This window comes from Arvicola amphibius, chromosome 12, assembly GCF_903992535.2.
Source record: "Arvicola amphibius chromosome 12, mArvAmp1.2, whole genome shotgun sequence".
Taxonomy (NCBI): Eukaryota; Metazoa; Chordata; class Mammalia; order Rodentia; family Cricetidae; genus Arvicola; species Arvicola amphibius.
In genome coordinates this window covers 163,393,426-163,413,376 of record NC_052058.2, presented here as the reverse complement: position 1 = coordinate 163,413,376, position 19,951 = coordinate 163,393,426, and the positions used below count along the sequence as shown (strand labels likewise).

At 49.2% G+C, this 19,951-nt stretch overlaps 1 protein-coding gene across 5 annotated transcripts in view; it reads right to left on the bottom strand.

Annotated features, from left to right (window-relative positions):
* Window positions 1-19,951, bottom strand: part of Tenm4 (teneurin transmembrane protein 4) — a 362,508-nt gene that overhangs the window by 168,784 nt on the left and 173,773 nt on the right. For 4 of the 5 annotated variants that reach the window (XM_038313737.1, XM_038313739.1, XM_038313735.1 and 1 more), the window contains one exon: window positions 5,164-5,334. In XM_038313737.1, the coding sequence (XP_038169665.1) occupies window positions 5,164-5,334 (171 nt within the window). The other variant, XM_038313740.1, reaches the window with a different exon arrangement.

Here is a 19,951-nt window from a genome sequence, read left to right as displayed (position 1 = left end):
TAAACTCTTAGGCAGAAACATCAGGTTTTTTTAACTTCAAACCGTTAAATGTTATTTTAATTAAAAATGTGCCAACAAAAAGAAAGTTAAGATGCAAGCTCTCAATGAAAGTACCGTGGCTATTCTACCCTTAACACAGGAAAGAGTTCGCATTTAATTCCTATGGAAGGAGCGTGCATGCCCTAGACTTTTACCTTGAAAACGAAGACACACAAACCTCCACATTGTGAGTCATGAAACTTCAAAGGCAGGAGCCCAATTCACAAAGCACTGAGATGGGAGATAATTATTCACATTCTTCTCTATCTGATCTGCGGGTTCCCAGGACTGTAACCCTTTTACCGTGCAGGTAGAAAGCGCTACATTCTCAGCTTTAAGTTCTCCCAGGAGGCAGAACTGAGGGGGTGGGTGTATGAAACAAAAGCAGGGTGCATTCTGAACCTTTTCCTCCTAGGAGGGGCTGAGAGAGAAGCAGGAGACGGATAAGTTGAGGGCCAGTTTCCTCTGAGAGTATCGAGGTCTTGGGGCCCAGGGACCTGGGGAGCTGCCTGCACTCTGATGTTCTCATGTCTCAGAATAAATAATAAAAAACTGTTCCTTTGTTTTAGTCAGCTGGGTTCCTTTTCTCCCTAGCAAAAAGGAGAGCATAGCATAGGAGATGACCTTATGGGTCAGGATGGGTCCAGAGACACCCTCCGAACTTCAGGCTGGATCCTTAGGCAGGGCTATGCGGTTCTTCCCCAAAATGACCGAAGTGGATTTTTCTTTAGTTACACTTTCTAGAGGTTCAAGGATGTGGGCCAGATGGGAGGGAGATGCTGCCTCCACACTGGACCAACTGGTGGTGTGGACTGCTGCTTGGGAGGAAGGAGTGTACAGCTTTTACCACCTTTAGCTCTTGGGAAAGATGCCTAAGATTGCCAGGGCTGGGCTGGGGCTAGAAGACCAAAAAAACAAACAAATAACCCTTCCTTCTTGCCTTATGAAAAACCCATCCTGCCTTCATCTGTTCAGATCATAAGATTTCTTGTCTTTAATTCTGAGCACAAAGCATGAAGACTCGGACGTAAAACATCCCCTGCAAAGCAGTGGCGTGAAGAGCAGGGAAAGAGGCGAGCAGCTGGGCGAGGGGAAATGCTCTGTGTATGAAGTCCGCCTCTTCGTGTGTATTCTGGAAGGCAGCAGATATTAGGAGAAGAAATAGTCGTGAAGGCAGAGGTTAATGAGTTCCAGCTGTGTCAAGTGCCTTCCTTTACATTAGTTCTGTTGATGCTCATGGCGCTAAGAAAATCTCTTCACCGACGCTCTGAATGCCCGAGAAGCCAGCTGCAGATGAAGTCACTTGACAAGCCTCTTCACCTCTTTGGATGTGGCTCCTCTGAGGAGTCAATGAATGAGTGATGAATTAAGTATCTGGAGGGACACTCTCGGCGGTGCTGGGGAGCACGGACCCTCTCAAAGAGCAGCCACTGCCAGGGTTCCTGGGGTGAATGTCAAGCCTTCACCAGCTCGGTCCTAGGTCTCTGTGGTATTCCAGGGTTTGAGAGTTGATCATTTTGACTAATTAGGAAGATATAAACAGGCCTCGGAGGAGCCAGGGTCTGGGGACAGTCTTGAAAAGCATGCTGTGCCACAACTAGGTGTCTCCAGGCCTTACCACGTGGAGCGAGCAGCTTATCTTAGTCCTTACCCCTCCCAAGAACAGAATTCTGTGTCACAGCACAGATTCTACTGATAATTGGTTTTTTCTTTGTAAATTTAAAGCGATTCAGGATTCCTAGAGCAATGCTGTGCAAATATGCAATCATGTCGTAAAAGAAATCTCTCTACAATCTACTGAAATGGTCGGATAGCTCCACCAAACGTGGCCGGCTTCAGAGAGCTGGCGCTCCCCTGCTTCCCAACCAAATGTGGCCTGCTTCAGAGAGCTGGAGCTCCCCTGCTTCCCAACCAGGCTCTGCTTTCCTGACCAGAGACCCCATCTGTTTATGCTCTGAAGCCCCAATCAACTAACAATCGCCCCACCTAATTTTCTTTTTCTTCTCAATGCAATAGATTGCACAAAGAATCCCTTAGTTTCCTTAGCAACTGTTTGAAATTTCTTTGGGTATCAGAATAAGCCCTTCCATTTTGGAGAGCCCAGCTGAGCCCGTGTGCAGCAATTTGCATGGTTCAAACCGATGAGCAATTTTTATTCCATTGCAAAGAGAAGGCATCCATAGCCCACCGAGTCAACTGTCAGAAATGCTTGTTTATTCAGTGACCCCCCTCCCCCATTAGTGCAGACACAAGGTCTCACGGGAAGCTGCTACGTTTGGCTTCTGTCCCATGATGACCCTGAAATGGTTACAACCACTTTGAAAATACAACGTTAATTATCCTTTGACGTTATTCTCCCAGACGTGACAAACACAGCACTGGGATTATCGTGTATTTAATTCATATAATTAAAAAGATATACTTTAAAAATATTTTTTAAATCCTCCAAACCTTAGGAGGACCCGTGAGGGGGAAACGCTAATTGGTAGATATCTCTAGGATCTTCGTGTCTGAAGTGGAATGGTCCCAGACTACGTGGACACGATGAGGGACACCAGCTGAACTGGTGACCACTCTGGATGAGTGGCTGACCCCTGCTGGGCTCTGAGAAGAGGCAACATCACCCTTGTTCTACAGGCAAGAGAACCAAGGCCAAACAGAGGAGGTAACTAGTATAAGCTCACAGAACAAATGAAAGGTTGGGTTGAGCACCACATCTTGGGTTAGGTGGCTCCAGGGTACACACTCAGCCCCTTTCAATCACCTGATACTGCTCCTCCCACCAGCACAGGGCAGAGATACTAATCTCAACTCTGTAATGGATTCTTTTCCCTGATACCATCAGAAGGGACCGGAAATGTGCCCTCCCGGTACAGTTGACATTTTCATGATTGAGATAAAGTCTAAGGAAGCAGAGGTTTATCATCACGATTAAAAACAGAGGCCGAGTAGACTTTGGTTTAGCTGGGGTGGGGTGGGGAAGAACCGTGTGGTCTCCCATAGACTATAGGAAGCTTTCCCTCTGCTGCTGTTTTCCAGTACTGCCCTGAGTCTGAGGGGTTTATAAACAGGATTTCCATTTGCATCGGTAATGACAGATAATCCCTTTAAGCAAAAATCCTCCAATTAAAATAAGCCAATAAGGCAGTACAATTTTAGGTTGCCTCTTATCTACACGTCCTGCTTCTCCGGAAAAACTAAAGAGAACCCAAACAGCCCACAGACTAATTTCATTAGGGTTGGAGATTTCAGATAGATTTAATTCCCGCTGAAGGAATGTCTGTTGGAGATCACGGTGTGAAGAAACTGCATTGTGTTACAGGAGGCCCTTTGCCAACTCCATGATGGGTAGAGACACTTGAAGTGTGCTTCCACAGGCTTAATCTAAAGACAATTGTCCCTTCAGGGGTTCTTCGCTGGTGGCACTGGACAGTATAAACTGGTATGAGCATTGTAAGCCACCAGCAGGACCATGGACAGTGCCCCCTTGGTTTAAAAGATTCCTGAGGAACACCTCTTAGTCCTGTGATGAGTCTTTGAGGAATCTCACCTGTAGGGCTTGCAAGTTACACTGCACGCTATAAGGCACCTACGGCCCAGGGTTTTTTGAAGGGCGGGGGCGGGGAGGAGTGAAGCCTAGAACGCCTGGCTCGGGGGACATGCTTAAGCGTACATCATAGTGTCTCCTTACGTCACACGGACTACTCTAGTGGCCCCATGCATGCTAACTCCTTTCCTACCCTGCCACTGGGCAAAGCGGCAGATGTCATTCAGTGGTTTGGGTACTAAACTCTTTAAAAGGAAAATGCCTGGCCTTTCCTCTCTAAAGAGTGGGTAAGCATTTGGATTTGATTCTTTCAGAAGTCTCCTCTCCTCACATAGCTCTGTAGGTCAGCAGCTGACTTTGAACTTCAGGATCGTCATTGCAGAGGTCATGAAGAGGTACTTTGAGCAAGCGCCAAGTTACTGTTTTAACCAAACGGATGGCTGGAAGCCAAATCTTTGAAAGGACACAGAGACCCACAAAAGGGATGACCCCCAGGATTAAGTGAGGTAAGAGAACACCTGGTGTGAGCTGTAAAGGTAAGAGACACAGCAGCTGTGCCGACTGGGGAAGAGCAGAGCAGCATTGCAGAGCGCAGCAGAGGCAGGAGAAGGGAAGGCTGCTGGACCTGAAGGACAATCGGGCTGGCCTGTGAGCCTACACATCTTCGCAGTCATGATAAGCTTGAGCCACTCCTGGCTGGCGGAAGGAAGGAAGTTGTATCAAGGAACTGTTATCAAGATCCTTGAGAAATTTAAAATATGGATCTGTGACTCTCTCTCAAGATGCCAAACCCAAAGTGTCACCACCATTTCTATTATGGAAAGAAATATCTTTGTCTCAATGTAGAATAGAATTTCACATCCATATCATCTCTGAGGTCCTATAACCGGGGTGGGGGGATCTGTCAGGTGGGGAAACTCATGGAGGGAGTGGGAGACTCTGGGTCTCAGACCTGAGTTTGTATACTCATTGCTGACATTCTGTGGGTCAAGTCACTTCATGGGATCATCCACGTTTATACCTAAAATGGACATAGCTAATTATACCCACTTCATAGGGTTTCTGCGAGGTTTAAGTGTACAATGAAATGACCTTAGAAGTTTTGATACAAACACAGCAAATGGTAATTATTGTTACTACTGCAGATGAGGAAGCTGGTCAGATGGACTAGTAACTTATGCCAGGTCACTGGAGGGGGCTGATGACCTGAAATGTTTTCACTGGAACACATGGCCCTGCCATGTCCCACACATGACCCTTGGTCCCACAGGGCGACCCAGAAGTGCTTCCCCTGACCCCACACAAAGATGGATAGCTGGTGATGTGAATGCCCCTAGTGCATCCTGGGAAGCATGGAATGGGATACAGCAGAGCACCATGGGTCCTTCTGAACCCCGCTCCGAGCTCACACGACAGGAAACTGGGATGAAGACACGGGTAGACCACAGCCAGCATGAAGTGCAGAAGATGGAAGAAGCATGAGCCGTGAGTTAGGCACACAGTGTGCATGAGGGAGGCCTTCTCCAGTCACAGGCAGACACAGAGGACTCACGACACGGGTAACGCAGCGACCCTACCTTCCGTGGCTCCTTTGCCTTTCCTGTCAGGGTTCTCTAAGCCAGTGCCCCCCGAGGGATACAGGGAGACGTCCGTTGGCACAGGCCAGCTGCTGGCTGTGTCCTCCGTGATCTCATACATCTGCCCCTCCATCGGCTGCAGGTGCCAGTTTAGGCCAAACAGGTGCATGGCTGTGGTAAGCAATGAGAAGAGTCATCTTTTTCTGCTGGAGGCGAAGACGGAGCTCCCAAGCCACAAGGAGAGGGGTTCTGGGGTGGGGAACACAGACCCTAGGCTCAGCTCAACATTAGCCCCTGGAGAGAGATCGCTTAGAGTGTCAGCCCCTGCAGGCGAACTTGGGACACAGTGATGATCCAGGTTTAGGGCTTGCCCTCAAGGGGCTCACAGTCTGGTGATGTTGGGGATGGATGATGGGAATCAGTTTCCAGAGGTCTTGACCTTGTTCTTTAAAAGAGAAATGACAATCTAGAGCGGAGAACCGTAACTCATATCACAAAGTTATTTCCTTAAAAGAAAAATAACACCCGCATATAAGCAAAGTGTAACACTGCAGGAGAAAAACAGGCATGGGAGATGAACAGACAGGTGAGGGAATGGGACATGCCTTTGGCTCTTAATTGTGTGTAAAGGCTCCCGACGTTACTCGCTGGGAAAGAGATCTAAGTTAAGTTCTGAAATAGTATTTCTCACATATGCTTTGGCTAAGGTACAAAGGGCTGAAAAGACTATGTTGACAGAGGGTGGGGAGCAGGCACCCACATACTTTGCTCGCGGTATGTGATAAAAGCCATGAAACTTAAAATACATTCACTCTTTACCCTGGAATTTCAAGGTCCCAACTGTAGAAAATTCTCCTCTGGATATACTCACACATTTAATAAATTATGTACGTACAAGGTTACTCGCTACAGCATAATTTTAATAGCAACATTTCATAAACTGGTCCATTGATTAAAGGCTGGGTAGGGTCTATCCACACTACACAATAGCACAGATCGTAAATAGACCGAGGAAGTTTTTATGATTTTCTTTGTTTGTTTGTTTGTTTTCGAAGAAAAACCATAGCGTACAGAAGAATGTGTTGACACACTGCTTTTGGCTTTAAACTGTACAGAGTATCCGGAAAAACATGAAAGATAGTCCTAACACCAGGTGCTCCCTGAGAGGGCACAGGATGCTGCGGGGCATGATGGGAGGGCGATGCTCTGCACATCTTCATTTTGTACCGCAGGCATGTTTCCCTGCGTTAAGCAATATTTTTCCCAAGTAAGAGGCTACCAGGTAGCCTGGTGCACCCATCTAGAAGACGCCGCAAGACAAACGAAAACCAACACTGAACTATGCCGTGCTTGAGAAGGCTGGGGAGATTATTCTCCCAAAGATTTGTAATCTAGTGTGTGACAGCCGTGCACACTTCACTTTGGGAATCAAGCCTTCGCTGTTGACACGGGCATGGTGGGGCACACCTGTGACCCCAGCAGTGGGGAGGCAGAGGAGGCAGACTGTAAGGGGAAGGGCTACAGAGATGGGAGGCCAGTCGGCTCCATCTGGTGAGCGTCTTTCACAAAAACAAAAAGCAAGGGCCACGAAGGTGACTCCACTGGTAAAAACACTTATTATGCAAGTCTGATGACCTGAGTTTGATCCCGAAAGCTGGTGTTTGGAGTTTGCATAGGTGGCAAAGGCAACAGAAGAAACTGTTGTTTCTTCCAACAGAAGTGGGAGGAGAGACCAACCCACTAAAAATTGTCCTCTGAAGTCTGCTTGAATGTTGTGGCATGCATGTGCCCATACTCACAGTATGCATGCATGCCCACGCGCGCGCACATACACACACACACACACACACACACACACACGCAGACATGTGCACACATGCACACACGACAGAAACTAAAAATCACCCCACAGAATGACACAAGACCGAACCTTGCCAGCGGTGTGCACTCAGCACTCAGGAGCTCACTCTGGCTTTCCCATCTGTAGCCGGCCTTTCCTTTCCAGGTCCTGCACCATGTTATAGGTCATGCCCCTTCATCTCGTGGATAAAGCTATTTTTAAAGGCCCTCGGTGGCAGACTCAGGCGAGTTTGTATCGATTCAGACAGCCAAAGTCCATAGTAACACCGTGAAGACAGATGGATTAGGAAGTCCACTCAGAAGGTCAGGGCCCAGAGGAGGGGGTGACGGAGAAGGAGGACCACAGAAATGCAGAGAGGATACACAGACAGGAAGGTCCATGGACTTATACTTATTACCCACTGTGTGTGTCTGGGAACTTGTATACACTATGTCTAATTCTCATGGCAACCCCACTAGACCCAGCTTAGAGAACATGAACAGATATTAGGTCTTAATACAAATTAATTAAAAAAAAAACCTAGAAAGTTAGTTGAAACCACAATATTTGTAAGACAATGATTGAGAAGTTTTACTCTGTACCAGAGACTGTGTTAAAAACTAGTCAGGGCAATGGATACGTTAGCTTTCACGACAACCCTAAAAGGCTAATCTTTGTAGCCAGACGTTACAGACATCCAAGTGAGGGAAGGAAGCGACGGGCATGTGCAAGGTTGAATGGTCAAGAAGAAGCAGAGTGTGGTCTAGAACCCACATCTGCCCAGACCTGAAAACTCACGCCGTGAGTCTCTGCTATGGAGTCCAGGCTCCACACACTTAGCTTCATATCAGCTCTGTTTCATAAGGCGGCCATATGAAGACACCCTTCCTGGACTGAGACACAGGACTCTTCCACGGGATGCTTAAAAACGGATCTACAACAGCCTTTAAGCCACAGAACACTGTAGAGAATCTGGCTCACACAGCACATTCTGTGGCTCCAGGTCCATAGTCAAATTATGTAGGGGACAGGCACAGGCTTGATCTAGCCAGGAGGTTGCATTTTGGAGACGGCAGGGAGAATGACCCTTTGCTTTGGTTTCTGTGATATGGTACCAGAGTAAGGAAACTGGTTCTGAACCCTAATAGTTGCTTCCTAGCCTCAGTAGTATTATCTGAGAAATGGGCAAATACGTTCTGTCATGTTTTTAGTACTGAAACGGTTGAGTACTGTGTCAGAGGGGCACTGTATGAGAGGAGTGTACCATGCCAGTGGGCGCTATACAAAGCAGTATGCCATGTCAGAGGAATACCATGTCAGAGGGGCACTGTGTCAGAAGTGCACACCATATCGGTGTGGGGGGGCACTGTATAACTGGTGTACCACGTCAGAGGGGTTTCATGTCTGTGGTATCGCATGTAAGGGAGATACCACGTCAGAGGGGTTTCATGTCTGTGGTATCGCATGTAAGGGAGGTACCACGTCAGAGGGGTTTCATGTCTGTGGTATCGCATGTAAGGGAGGTACCACGTCAGAGGGGTTTCATGTCTGTGGTATCGCATGTAAGGGAGGTACCACGTCAGAGGGGTTTCATGTCTGTGGTATCGCATGTAAGGGAGGTACCACGTCAGAGGGGTTTCATGTCTGTGGTATCGCATGTAAGGGAGGTACCACGTCAGAGGGGTTTCATGTCTGTGGTATCGCATGTAAGGGAGGTACCATGTCAGAGGGGTTTCATGTCTGTGGTATCGCATGTAAGGGAGGTACCATGTCAGAGGGGTTTCATGTCTGTGGTATCGCATGTAAGGGAGGTACCATGTCAGAGGGGTTTCATGTCTGTGGTATCGCATGTAAGGGAGGTTCCACATCAGAGGGGTATGCCAATGGAGTACTATGTCATAAGGGTCCCATCATGAGCGCACCATATCATCAGTGGGATGCCACGTGGCAAGGTGCTTTGCCAAGTGTACACAATCACTGTGTTTCCCTGGGCGTCAGATTTGTGCTGTTGGTGATTACCGTACCGGTGACAACAGTGGCTCCCGCTGACTGAGAGCCTTTTTCGCCGGGAGTCCTGTGCCAGGTGCTCCCCTGCTTTCCGCTCTGAGTGATGGCGGCAATAAGGTGACAGCTAGCGTGCCTGCGGGCAAGGAGACTGCCACCCTAGGCTGCACTAGCTCACGCTTCTACTGGCCTTCCCACTGTTTTAATCTATATATTGGCAACTCCAAAGGTAATGGAGAACTTCCCTGAACCGCACACAGCTCAGATGAACACCATTAAGTGAGCAGAGCTTCTTCCCCTGTTTGAGTCAATTATCTTATCGGAGAGCGCCAAGTGCTGTCTTGTTAAAAGGTCATGAGAATTAACTAATTCCAGAGTGAGGAGGATGCTCCCGGCTCTGTGAAGAGAAACATTTTTATTGTCAGGGCTTTCTCTTAATTTTAGGAGGATACAAATGCAAGCCTTTCCTTTAAAAAATAAAAGGTAGGGTTCGGGTGGGTGAGAGGCAGGGTTTCAGAGACGAATCTGATTCCCAAGTCCAGGGTCCTGGGGGAAGCTAAGAGGGTAAGGCAGGGCACAGTGGGAAGGGAGCCGTGCAGGGTGGGGTGTGCTGACATCGTTTCCTCTCTGTTCTGCCTCCGTGGCAGTAACAGAGGCCCACACAGCTGGGAGGGTGACAGACAGTCCCTGTGACCTGGGGAAGAGGCCCCCAGGAAAGCAAAGTTCCATCTGAAACCACGTGTGACTGATTCCCCACCGATTGGGCCACCCTGAAATGACAGGGTGGACATGGGGGGCAGTGGCAGGGAAAGGATCCAGGTCATAAAGAGGGGTCTGACGCTTAACTACTGGCCCCACCAGGCAGAAGGTACCCACTGGTATAAGAGTGGCAAGTCTGCTCCAGGGGTCACCAACCACTTTCTGATTGGCATTCAGGTCCCGTAGACAGGAGGGAATTCACACCGGGCACTATAAACCTCGTAAGAAGCCCAGGGCTAGGAGGACAGAGCCCTTAGTTGGGAAGTACCTCTTTTATTCTGCTAAACAGACATGATGGGCCCATCAGATTGCCTTCTGAATAATTATGTCTATCCCCATAGATTAGCGTAGGGACACTTCCTTACACAGTACAGAGTAGTAACCGCAGAGACTGAGTGCTGAGAATAAGCATTGAAAATGCTCAGATATACATGACATCTTTATCGCCCTCTCTAAGGGTCAGAAGACAAAAGCACAGAAGGATGGGGTGGAATACTGTAGAACGCTACCTTCTGGTCACATGACCTTTGTACTCTTCAACTCACAGCTGCTAGATTACCTGCACAAGATGGAGCCTATCAACATCCAGTCATGCAACGGGGGGGGGGGGGGTGTCTGAGGCTCCACCCACCCAGGAAGATCTAGAGACCATTAATGGCTACTGGTGGAGAGAGACATTTTCTGTTGTGGTGTAGCCACTGGTGAGGCATTCATGCTCTTGGGAGTCACCTCTCACCCATACGTAGGCAAACCTAATGAAACTGTTTGGGTCACAAATTACAAAGAAAGGACATGAAGTAACAGGGGAAATTGGGAGGAGAGGAAGGTGAACAGTGGGAAGGACACAACAGGGAGCAATGAAGGGTAAAAGTGATCGAAATGCATTGTATACATGTGTGGAGTGTCATAACAAAGCCCATTATCAGGCGTGATTAGGATGTGATAGTAAAAGCCACTGGAATCATTGGAAGGTAAGAATTACAGACAAGGAACTTGAGGAGGCAGAGGTTAGTGAGCAATAGATAGCATCTTGAAGCCCAAAGGAAGAGGACTTTTATTAGCTGTCATCAGGGGTCAATAGAAGTCATGCTAGAAGCCCTCAGTTCCGTCACTGTCCTGTCCAGCAAGTGGGGAGTTTTACAGTCTTGGGTGATGGACAAGGAGAAGAGAGAGGAAGAGAAATAGTCTGGCCTGCTCGGCTCGCTCTAACGGATGCATGCGCGCATGTGTGCGTGCGAGCTCAGTCAGGAATTCAGTCCTCTGAGTTCAGAAGCTGTAGCCACTACCCAATCGCTGACAGTCACTTGGGTGACAACAGTATCACTGGAAAAGCGTGCTCCATGGCCAACAACTTATGATGTCACTCGGTGTTATGCATAAAGGTATTAAGATGGAAGCTGATCTAAAGTGACCTTCGAGTTACTGGAAAGACCAGACAGCAGAGCCGTCCTAGGGGTGAGGCACGTTTCTCGTTCTTCCTTTCTACACTTTACTTTCAGCTGAAGATATAGGCCACATAGAGTTACCCTCAAAATAAAGCGGGAAATGAGTGTTGGAGACTAGGTGCTGACGGGACCACTAAATGTTGGGGGTCTCTGCCCTATAGGAACTCTCCTTTGAAGTTAGGTCAAGCAGTGTACGCAGTTGGCCAAAAGTTCTGAAAGTAGCAACCATGAAATAAAAATAATAATAAAAGAAGCCAAGAAACATAAAAGTTCCTCCCCAGCCTGCTAAAGGATGGACCAAACCATTCAGACATTATTATAATATCATATGACGTTATTATACCGTAATTATTGTATCCTTCATTCTCTGAAGAATGAAGAGTCGTCACCCACCAAAGTACATGGCAGGATTATGTCAATTACCCCCTGTGCTGTCTATTTAAAGCTAAGTTGCAAATCCCCGCTCAAGGATACCTAGAGTGACCTCGATAAGAAACTTGGTTTTCCCTTTAGACTACTTGTAATTCAATGGAAAGGTGACAAGATGCTGGAAGAGTTCAGAGAGAGGCTGTGGAGAGGTAGCAGGGTCCAGGGATCACCCACACTGAAATGTTAATGATTTCTAAAAGCCGAGAGCCAGGGTGGGAAAGTTCAATTGCTCCAGCTCCGTCCATCTGATCCCGGGACTGACATTTTCCTGTCGCCTTTCCCTACCCAGCGAGACATGAGTGATGGCTCAGAAAGTGCAAGCTTCGTCCTGACATTTGAGGGGAGAAAAAAAAAGGCTCCATTGATGTTCAGACACACGGAAGGCGCCCTAGCATCCACTCCCCCGGAAGAGGCAAATTAACCAAGTCACTAAGCCAGTGGAGGACCAGGCAGAGGAAGGGGGTGTGCAACTCCACGCAGGAACCCGCTTCATTTGTTCCTGGAGCAGGATTTGTCCAGGGAATGACTAGAGACAGTTATAGCTGTAGGTAACTGTCGGTTCAGGTAGCATTTAAAAATTATATTTTAGTTACTTATTTTTATCCGTATGAGTATTTTGCTGGCATGTGTCTGACCATCACTTGCATGCCTGGTACCCTCAGAGGCCAGGAAAGGGCATCGAAAGCCCTGGAACTGGAGTTACACAAGGTTGTGAGCTGCCATGTGGGTGCTGGGGATCCAACCCTGTCATACAGAAGAGCGGCCAGGGCTCTTAACCACTGAGCCATCGCTCCAGGCCCATCAAGTGACACATTTTATTGTAAAAGTAGGAACCAACCTAGTCACATGATTGGCTACCCGCCTTTCTGCTTTCGTACTGACATTTGGGATTTCTGTTTGTTTGAATACAGCCACTTCTATGAAATTGAGGTCGGTAGGATGTTCTGACTTGCAGTCTTCCAAGGAGAGAAAAATGACAAGATCGATATAAACTGAGGTGCCCTGCAAAGGCCACAGCTGTGCTGGAGGCTCTGCAGATTGACTGCCCGAATTTCATTGGCCGAGGAGAGTGGGATGCTGCAGATCTAGAGCCCACATTACTTGGGGCTGCCTCCAGTCTCCTTCATTACTGGCTGCTGGGAGCCATTTACCCTTCTTGCGGCATCACAGACACGTTGGGATACAGCACCGCATCAGACTGCTGGAGCTCACCAACACCAAAGCTAAGCTACCAGCGAGCTTCTGAGACCTGCAGGAGGAGACCCTGCTCTGCTGTAACCTAACTGGTGTCACCACAAAGCACCTGGCAAATGTATTGCTTTATGACTTCTCTTAGTTTGGTGACTATAAAATTTCCTTAAACTGTGTCCAGGGTAGAACATGTCACTAGAGCCATCTGAATCTGTCTTCCCAGGTCATGGTCTCCATATCTGACTCGGGATAAGCTACTTCTTACTGGTGTTAGCACCAACACTGATAAATGACAGAAAAGGCAAGACTGCACAAGAGTGGCAGCTTTTCATCTCCCAGCCCATATGCCTGCTCTTCCTATAAAGCTACCACCCTTGAAAGCTCTGACCAAGAGCCCAGTGATACAGAGGTGTGTGTGGAGAGGAACCTGAAGGGGCCTGGACACCTGCACAGGAAACTGGCTAAGGTACACTGCACACACGACAACAGCTCTGACGAACACCAATGATAACCCACAATAAAGATGCTGGAGATGCAGTGTTGGAAGGGGAGCAGGCTATAAAGCCGCATGTCTTTTTTTTCTGGCTATGCTTCTGTATGTACGTCTGTGTTGCGTATAAAAATCAACAGGAGCTAGACATGGTGACGCACGCCTTTAATCCCGGCACTTGGGAGGCAGAGGCAGGCGGATCTCTGTGAGTTCAAGGCCAGCCTGGTCTATAGAGTAAGTTCCAGGACAGCCAGGACTGTTATACAGAGATACCCTGTCTCAGAAAAACAAAACAAAACACAACAGAACAACAACAAAAAAACATCATAGAAACATTCAAAGGATGCCATGCTTTGAACCAGGGCACTGTGCTTGTAGATAAAATTTGTTCTTTGGCTTCCAAGAGCGCGTTAGTGCTATTCTAAGTATGAGAAGAGGTTCCGCAACTAACGGGCAAGGCGAGATCGCTCTAAGGTGATGAAGCAGAGGGAGGAAGCCCTGACACACAGCAGGTGTCAGACTCTAGACAAGGCCATCATACTGGTTAACAGGTGGGGATGGAGACTCAGAAAGAGTCTGACTTCCAAAGACCTACGGGGATCTGATGGGGCAACATCTGAATCTAAATCCTTGCGGTGTCAGAGCCCAGCCTCTCAGTTATCCCTGTCTGAGAGTCACGAAGGCTAAAACTAAAACAACAGCAACAGAGCGATGCAGTGCACAGCGGGCACAGCTCTGTCCAAAGCACAGAGCCTGACTGTTTACTGACGTCCTGGCTTTGGACAAAGGCCTCAGCCCCATTCACCCTTAGCTTCCTCCTCTTCAAAATGAAGCTTAACACACCCGTCCCAAAGGATCAGAGAGATGACACGTGGCGTTGCCGAAGAGGTTGACAAATGGCAGCTGTCATGACCACTGTCACTTGGTATCTTGCTGTCCTTAGCTCCTGTACTTACTGAAAAATTAAGACAGTTCTGTCGCAGCCCCCTGTCTTTCTTTCCTTCTCTGTATTCCTCATGACTTCCCTGCCACACCATCTGCAAGCTCCTTCTAGCTGCAGGCACTCTCTTGTTCCCAAGAGTTGACAGACTTTGGGCATGGAATGAGAGTTATTTGTCCAACAGATAAAACAGCTCTTATGGGGAGAATCACTATGAAGTGGGCTGACAGGATCCCATGGGTGGCTACGTGGGGCTAATTTTAAATTAAGTAAATATACTGCTTTCTCTCCTGTTTCTGGCTACACCCTGATTGCAGCAATCAGGGCTACAGTCCCTCACTCTGGAACCCACTCGTTCTGGAGAATGGACTCTGGCACCATGAAGCATTTTTCTGCACTGTGTAGTACTGGGGAGAAGGCCACTTCTGTGAGGCAAGTATATGAGCCCATGGTCACTATGGATGCCCTTTTAACTGGCAGGCACAGAGAACCGGTGAGAGGCAAGCTGAAGATAAGAGGAAGCAGGATTTTAATTTGCACAGAAATTCTTACTGTAACAATAGACCAAGGAAACCCTCCTTCTGCCCCAAGCAGGCTTTACCAAGACCTCTCCCATGCATTCCTAATGAAGGGGCTGACCTGCTCCTCCAACTTTTCAACCTGCCTTAGCCTTCACCATCTGGCTTTGCCAGCTGCCACCAATGCTGATTCTCCAGTGGGGCCACGGTAATGATGTCCGGTGACAACCAGCCTGGCCTCTGTGGTCAAGGACATGTGGCCGCTTCTCCCGTGTTGACGCTCTAGCTGTGGGGTGGCTTCCCTTTCTGCAGCTGCAATTCCCTTATCCCTGAGATGGTAGCATCGATGCTACCTCTGGTGGGATGGAAGGTAGTGAAGTGGGCTCGGTGTGTACCGCGGTTCACAACATCCTGACTGCTTCTGTGGCGTATCAGGGTTTGTGATGATGAAGACATAAAATAAGGTCTTGGGAGTTAAGAGGCCTGAGATTAGGCTTTAGGGCGGAAGAAGGTTGCTACCCTGACTATTTTGCTTTGGAGACCTACTAGCCCCTTCGAAGAGCAGCTGAGGAGACTCAGGCTTGGCTGACGCATTTGTGGAGGGACCTGGGCAAGAACTGAACCCACATCTGCAGCTATGTAGCTCTAAGCTCTTTCCATGAAAAAAAAAATCCGGTTCTGAAGGCACAAAGAAATCGACCGTGTGTGAGTGCAGAGAACGCAATCTTAGAGCTTGCTCTCTCGCCAGACACCACATTCCAGGTGGAAGGAGCCCAGTCCAGTGTCCATAGCATGGGCAGTAGGTCCCAGACCAGGCCATGTGAGGAGGGGCCCTCCCTCCCTCAGGGCTGAGGAACCTCCTTCCCCCGTCCCAGCATAGCTTCAGAGACGTGAAGAGGGGTGGACAGGGACGTGTGAGGACTGTTATTAAAATAGCCACAGCCCTGACTTAAGGTTTGCTCCCTTGTGCATGGTCCTAATGTTGGAGAAGTCACTTTCGCAAGATCACTTAAAAGACCCCTTAAGGCGGATATTGTTAGTAACCCATGTTATAGATGAGTTGTCTCAGAGCGGAGCCAGATGGCAGGTATTAACTGAGTTTCGTAGTTTTAAAAAAGCGTACTCCCAAATGTTTTCGATTGCACCATTTACTAAAGGCTTGCTATGGCCTCAGACGGAGTCCTGGTGACTCTGCTCCTGCTGTTGCCAAGGAAGCACAGTCCAGCAGCCCTCCTCTCCCTAGTTAATCTCAAGTCCAACAAAAGTGGCTTCCTGAGAGCTCTGCTGAGGGAACAAGCAGTCAGAGAGTGACCCTGCAGAGAGGACATGCTGGAGCCTGGTCAGAGCCTGTCTGCACCTCATGGTCAAGACTTTACTAAGGACCTTGCGATCAGAGAAACCCAGGAACAGCCCCCCCCTATTCACACCGCTCAGCTGGGGGCAGGCAGCCCTGCCCTCAGGCAGCAAAGCCCTCAGCAGGCAAGTCTGGGAAAGGCTTGTCATTTCCTTAGGCAGTAAGACACAGAGTCCTCTCTGCGGCAATGCATCCACGCTGCAACACCAGTCAGTCACAAGTCCACCTAAGGCATGGCTGCATGCAGGTGACTGCCCCTCACCGTCAGAGCACCCTCCTTCGCCTTCAGAAAAGATCTAATGCAGCTGAATTTTAAACTTAAGTTTGGCCACTCCCGGTGGAGGGAAGACACTTGCGGCTGATATTCTGCTTCCATACCTCCTAGAGGATAGGCTGTGGTTGGCCCCAGGAGCAAAACTTCCATGTCCTGGTTTCCTGTGGCACATGAACCGTGTGACTTACCCTCTGCTTTCTCTATGATCAAAGTCAATTAGGAAGTGGTCCACAGCCTCTCAAGTGGGGTTTTAATTTGAGCATGCATTAGTAGTGGAGGGCTTCCCCGACTGGAGTATTCGCTTTTCACAGGGACGAGTGCAGATAACTTACCTTTACGGACTTGTGGGGTTTATAAAGGAAATGTTTGCCGTGAAACCTTGCAGGACAGCCTGGAGACAGGCTCCCGCCCTCGGGTGTCCCCTACCCTTTGATCACTGTGGTTTCTTGCCTTCCTGTCCCTGACTGTTACATGATAGATGTGAGGACCTGTTGTTCTCTGCACACACAGACCCCTGTGTTTGGCTCGGTCTTTGATTGGGAAACTGGAGGGAGGTGCAGGCGCCATATGGATGACGCCCAGGGCTGTGCAGATGATGGTGATGGTATGAACCACGGCCACCGGCTTTAAGTGGAAGCTGTCACACGTCCTATGCTCTGTCTGTGTCTAGACACTGCACATCCCAGGCCAACCTGGGCTACCTGAGACCCTGTCTCCAAAAGTGCAAAATAAATGAATAAGTAAATAAATTAAAATGACCCATTCTCACAAATTCCCCCATGGCGTACCTGCCTTAACAAGAAAAGGACGCTGGGGCTCAAAGCGGCTCAGCAACTTGCCCAACCTTTCCGTTTAGTACAAGGTACAGATTAAATTGAAATCCGAGTTGGGCCTAGGCTGACTATACCCTCTCGCTTCCTGATTAAATATAGAACCCTGGAAATGACAAGCGTGGGGGTAAATGGTCAGTCCTTTAGTATCTGAACCTGCTGAACTGCTCACATTTCACCTACAACATTTCCCCAGGAGAACAGGCACCTAGGGTGATATCATGTCACAGCAGACTCGATTTTAGGAGGGCATCTCGATGTGTGTGGATGATCACGTCTGATGGACTCCACCCCGTGGATTCTCCCTGCGTGAACGTCTTGTTCTGTGTGGATTCCATTGTCCCTCAACACCCCTGTCCAGGCCACAGCTGTGCTTCTGACCTTGGCCTGGAGTGTCTACGACCTTATCAACTTTTAGACAGTTTCCCTCTTTTATAAGACGTGCTTCCAATACTGCCTCTTCCCTCAAGGACTTTTGCCAGGCAAACGGGACCTCTCCCCAGGCCTTTACTTATTGTCCCACACCTCTGCCTGGTGTGTGCCCATTTGTGCCTTTTTTCCTATTTATTTCCCTGCCAGAATTGTGCTCAGTGGAGTAGAGATGTGGGCAAAGACATGCCACAGCTCTGGCCTTTACTAGTCGGGCAATAGTGGGTAAGTTCCGTGACCGCAGTGATCCGTTGTTCCCTGTCCCCCACCCCCGTGTCAATCAAAATGATACACAACTGTCCTCTGTATCCTTGTACAGATTACATTACACGGGGATTCTTTAAAACTTATTGAAAACAGACATTATTTTCACATTGCTTAGCAGTTAATGAAAACACTCAGATATTCTAATTTGATATAGTTTATGTTTAGCACACAGACTGTTGTAAGTATTTCTCTGTGAAACTATCAACAGGGCCTCGGACTTAGGCTGTACTTACGGTACTAAGGGACTCGTAGACCTTATGCCTTGGAGGGCAGTTGGAAGATACGAGACAGCAAAGGGGAGTTTGCAGCTGTGGGACCAAGAATCGGATAAAGGCCTGCCCCCCCCCCCAAAGGTCTTGCTGCATGCACAGCTGGGTACAATTGTGTGTGCTCATGCAGGGACACACGCTGACTGAGACATGTAGAGGACAGGGGCCTCGCTGCAGTGGCCCATAGATGGTTTGATGGATAGCATTTGGGACAGTGTGACAGGCTGGGGACCACTGCACAATGGGTGAACCTGGCATTTGCTCCCCTTCCCACTGGAGGCTGTACTCAAAAACTAAGGTCAGATTTAAGGGCATCAGAAATCTAGACACCAGCAGGAAGGTCTTTCTTCAGCATGGTTTCAGGGACAAGCTACAAGAACCTGTCGAAGCCTGGGGGTGGGGAAGCGGCCAGACCAGAGTCCCTGAGGTGCTGCTTCCGAGCAAGTGGTGGTTCTGTCTCAAGCTTCCCCTGTCGTACCCCATTTGTTCAGTTCTGAAGAACTGAGGTTAAAGAGCACAGTCTTTTCAAAGACCCCTGCCTGGCACAGACAGGTACATGCGGACTCATTTCATAAGAGATGCAGTCAGTTCTTCTCTGCGGCAAGGAGTTCCCTCCACGCCCTGCTCAAGGGACAGGAGAGAGCCCGAGCCCGTTCATCGTCAGCCAGAGGCAGACACCAGATGGGCGAGGGCAGAGGCCTTCTCTCAAGCCAGGGAGCTCAGGACTCAATGTCCACCTGCAAGCTGGACATGAAGATGACTCAACACCTAGCTCATGGTTGGTTGAAATTGTTGGGAGGATCAGACGCAGAAACACAGGCCTCGTTTGGAGCTGTGCCTCCGGGTGTGTGACGGCCTCACCGCTCATGTGAACTGCTGTTGGCTGTCTCATCAGGTCCAGCACTCTGAGGTGTCCGGGGGCACCTTAGAGGGAAACCACGCAGGGAGGCAAAAGCTCCTGGTGCACGGTGAGTGGGTTCCTGTGTGAGGCACTGGGTGTGGACTCAGAAGACTGGGTGTGGTCTCAGGAGACTGGGTGTGGGCTCAGGAGACTTGGTGTGGGCTCAGAAGGCTGGGTGTGGGCTCAGAAGGCTGGGTGTGGGCTCAGAAGGCTGGGTGTGGGCTCAGAAGGCTGGGTGCGGGCTCAGAAGACTGGGTGTGGGCTCGGGTGTGGGCTCAGAAGGCTGGGTGTGGTCTCAGGAGACTGGGTGTGGGCTCAGAAGACTTGGTGTGGGCTCAGAAGGCTGGGTGTGGGCTCAGAAGGCTGGGTGTGGGCTCAGAAGGCTGGGTGTAGGCTCAGAAGGCTGGGTGTGGGCTCAGAAGGCTGGGTGTGGGCTCAGAAAGCTGGGTGTGGGCTCAGAAGGCTGGGTGCGGGCTCAGAAGAGTGGGTGTGGGCTCGGGTGTGGGCTCAGAAGACTGGGTGTGGGCTCAGAAGGCTGGATGCGGGCTCAGAAGACTGGGTGTGGGCTCAGAAGTGGTCTACACAGAGGTTGGACACCTGGTATCTAGGTCCAGCCATCTAGACGACCGAGGGTCACAGCTGAACGAATAATTTAAGTACTTCAGCCTCAATGTCCGCCTCTGGAAATGTTTCTGCTAGCTGTATGTGGTGGAAGGAAAGCTCCAGAAGGTTGACTGCCTGATAGTCCTCTCACAAAAGCCAGGCTTATGATGCATTTGCCTCATCAGCCTCTCTTCCAATGGGGCAGGCAACAGAATCCACCCATACTGACCCTGATTCCTATAGCT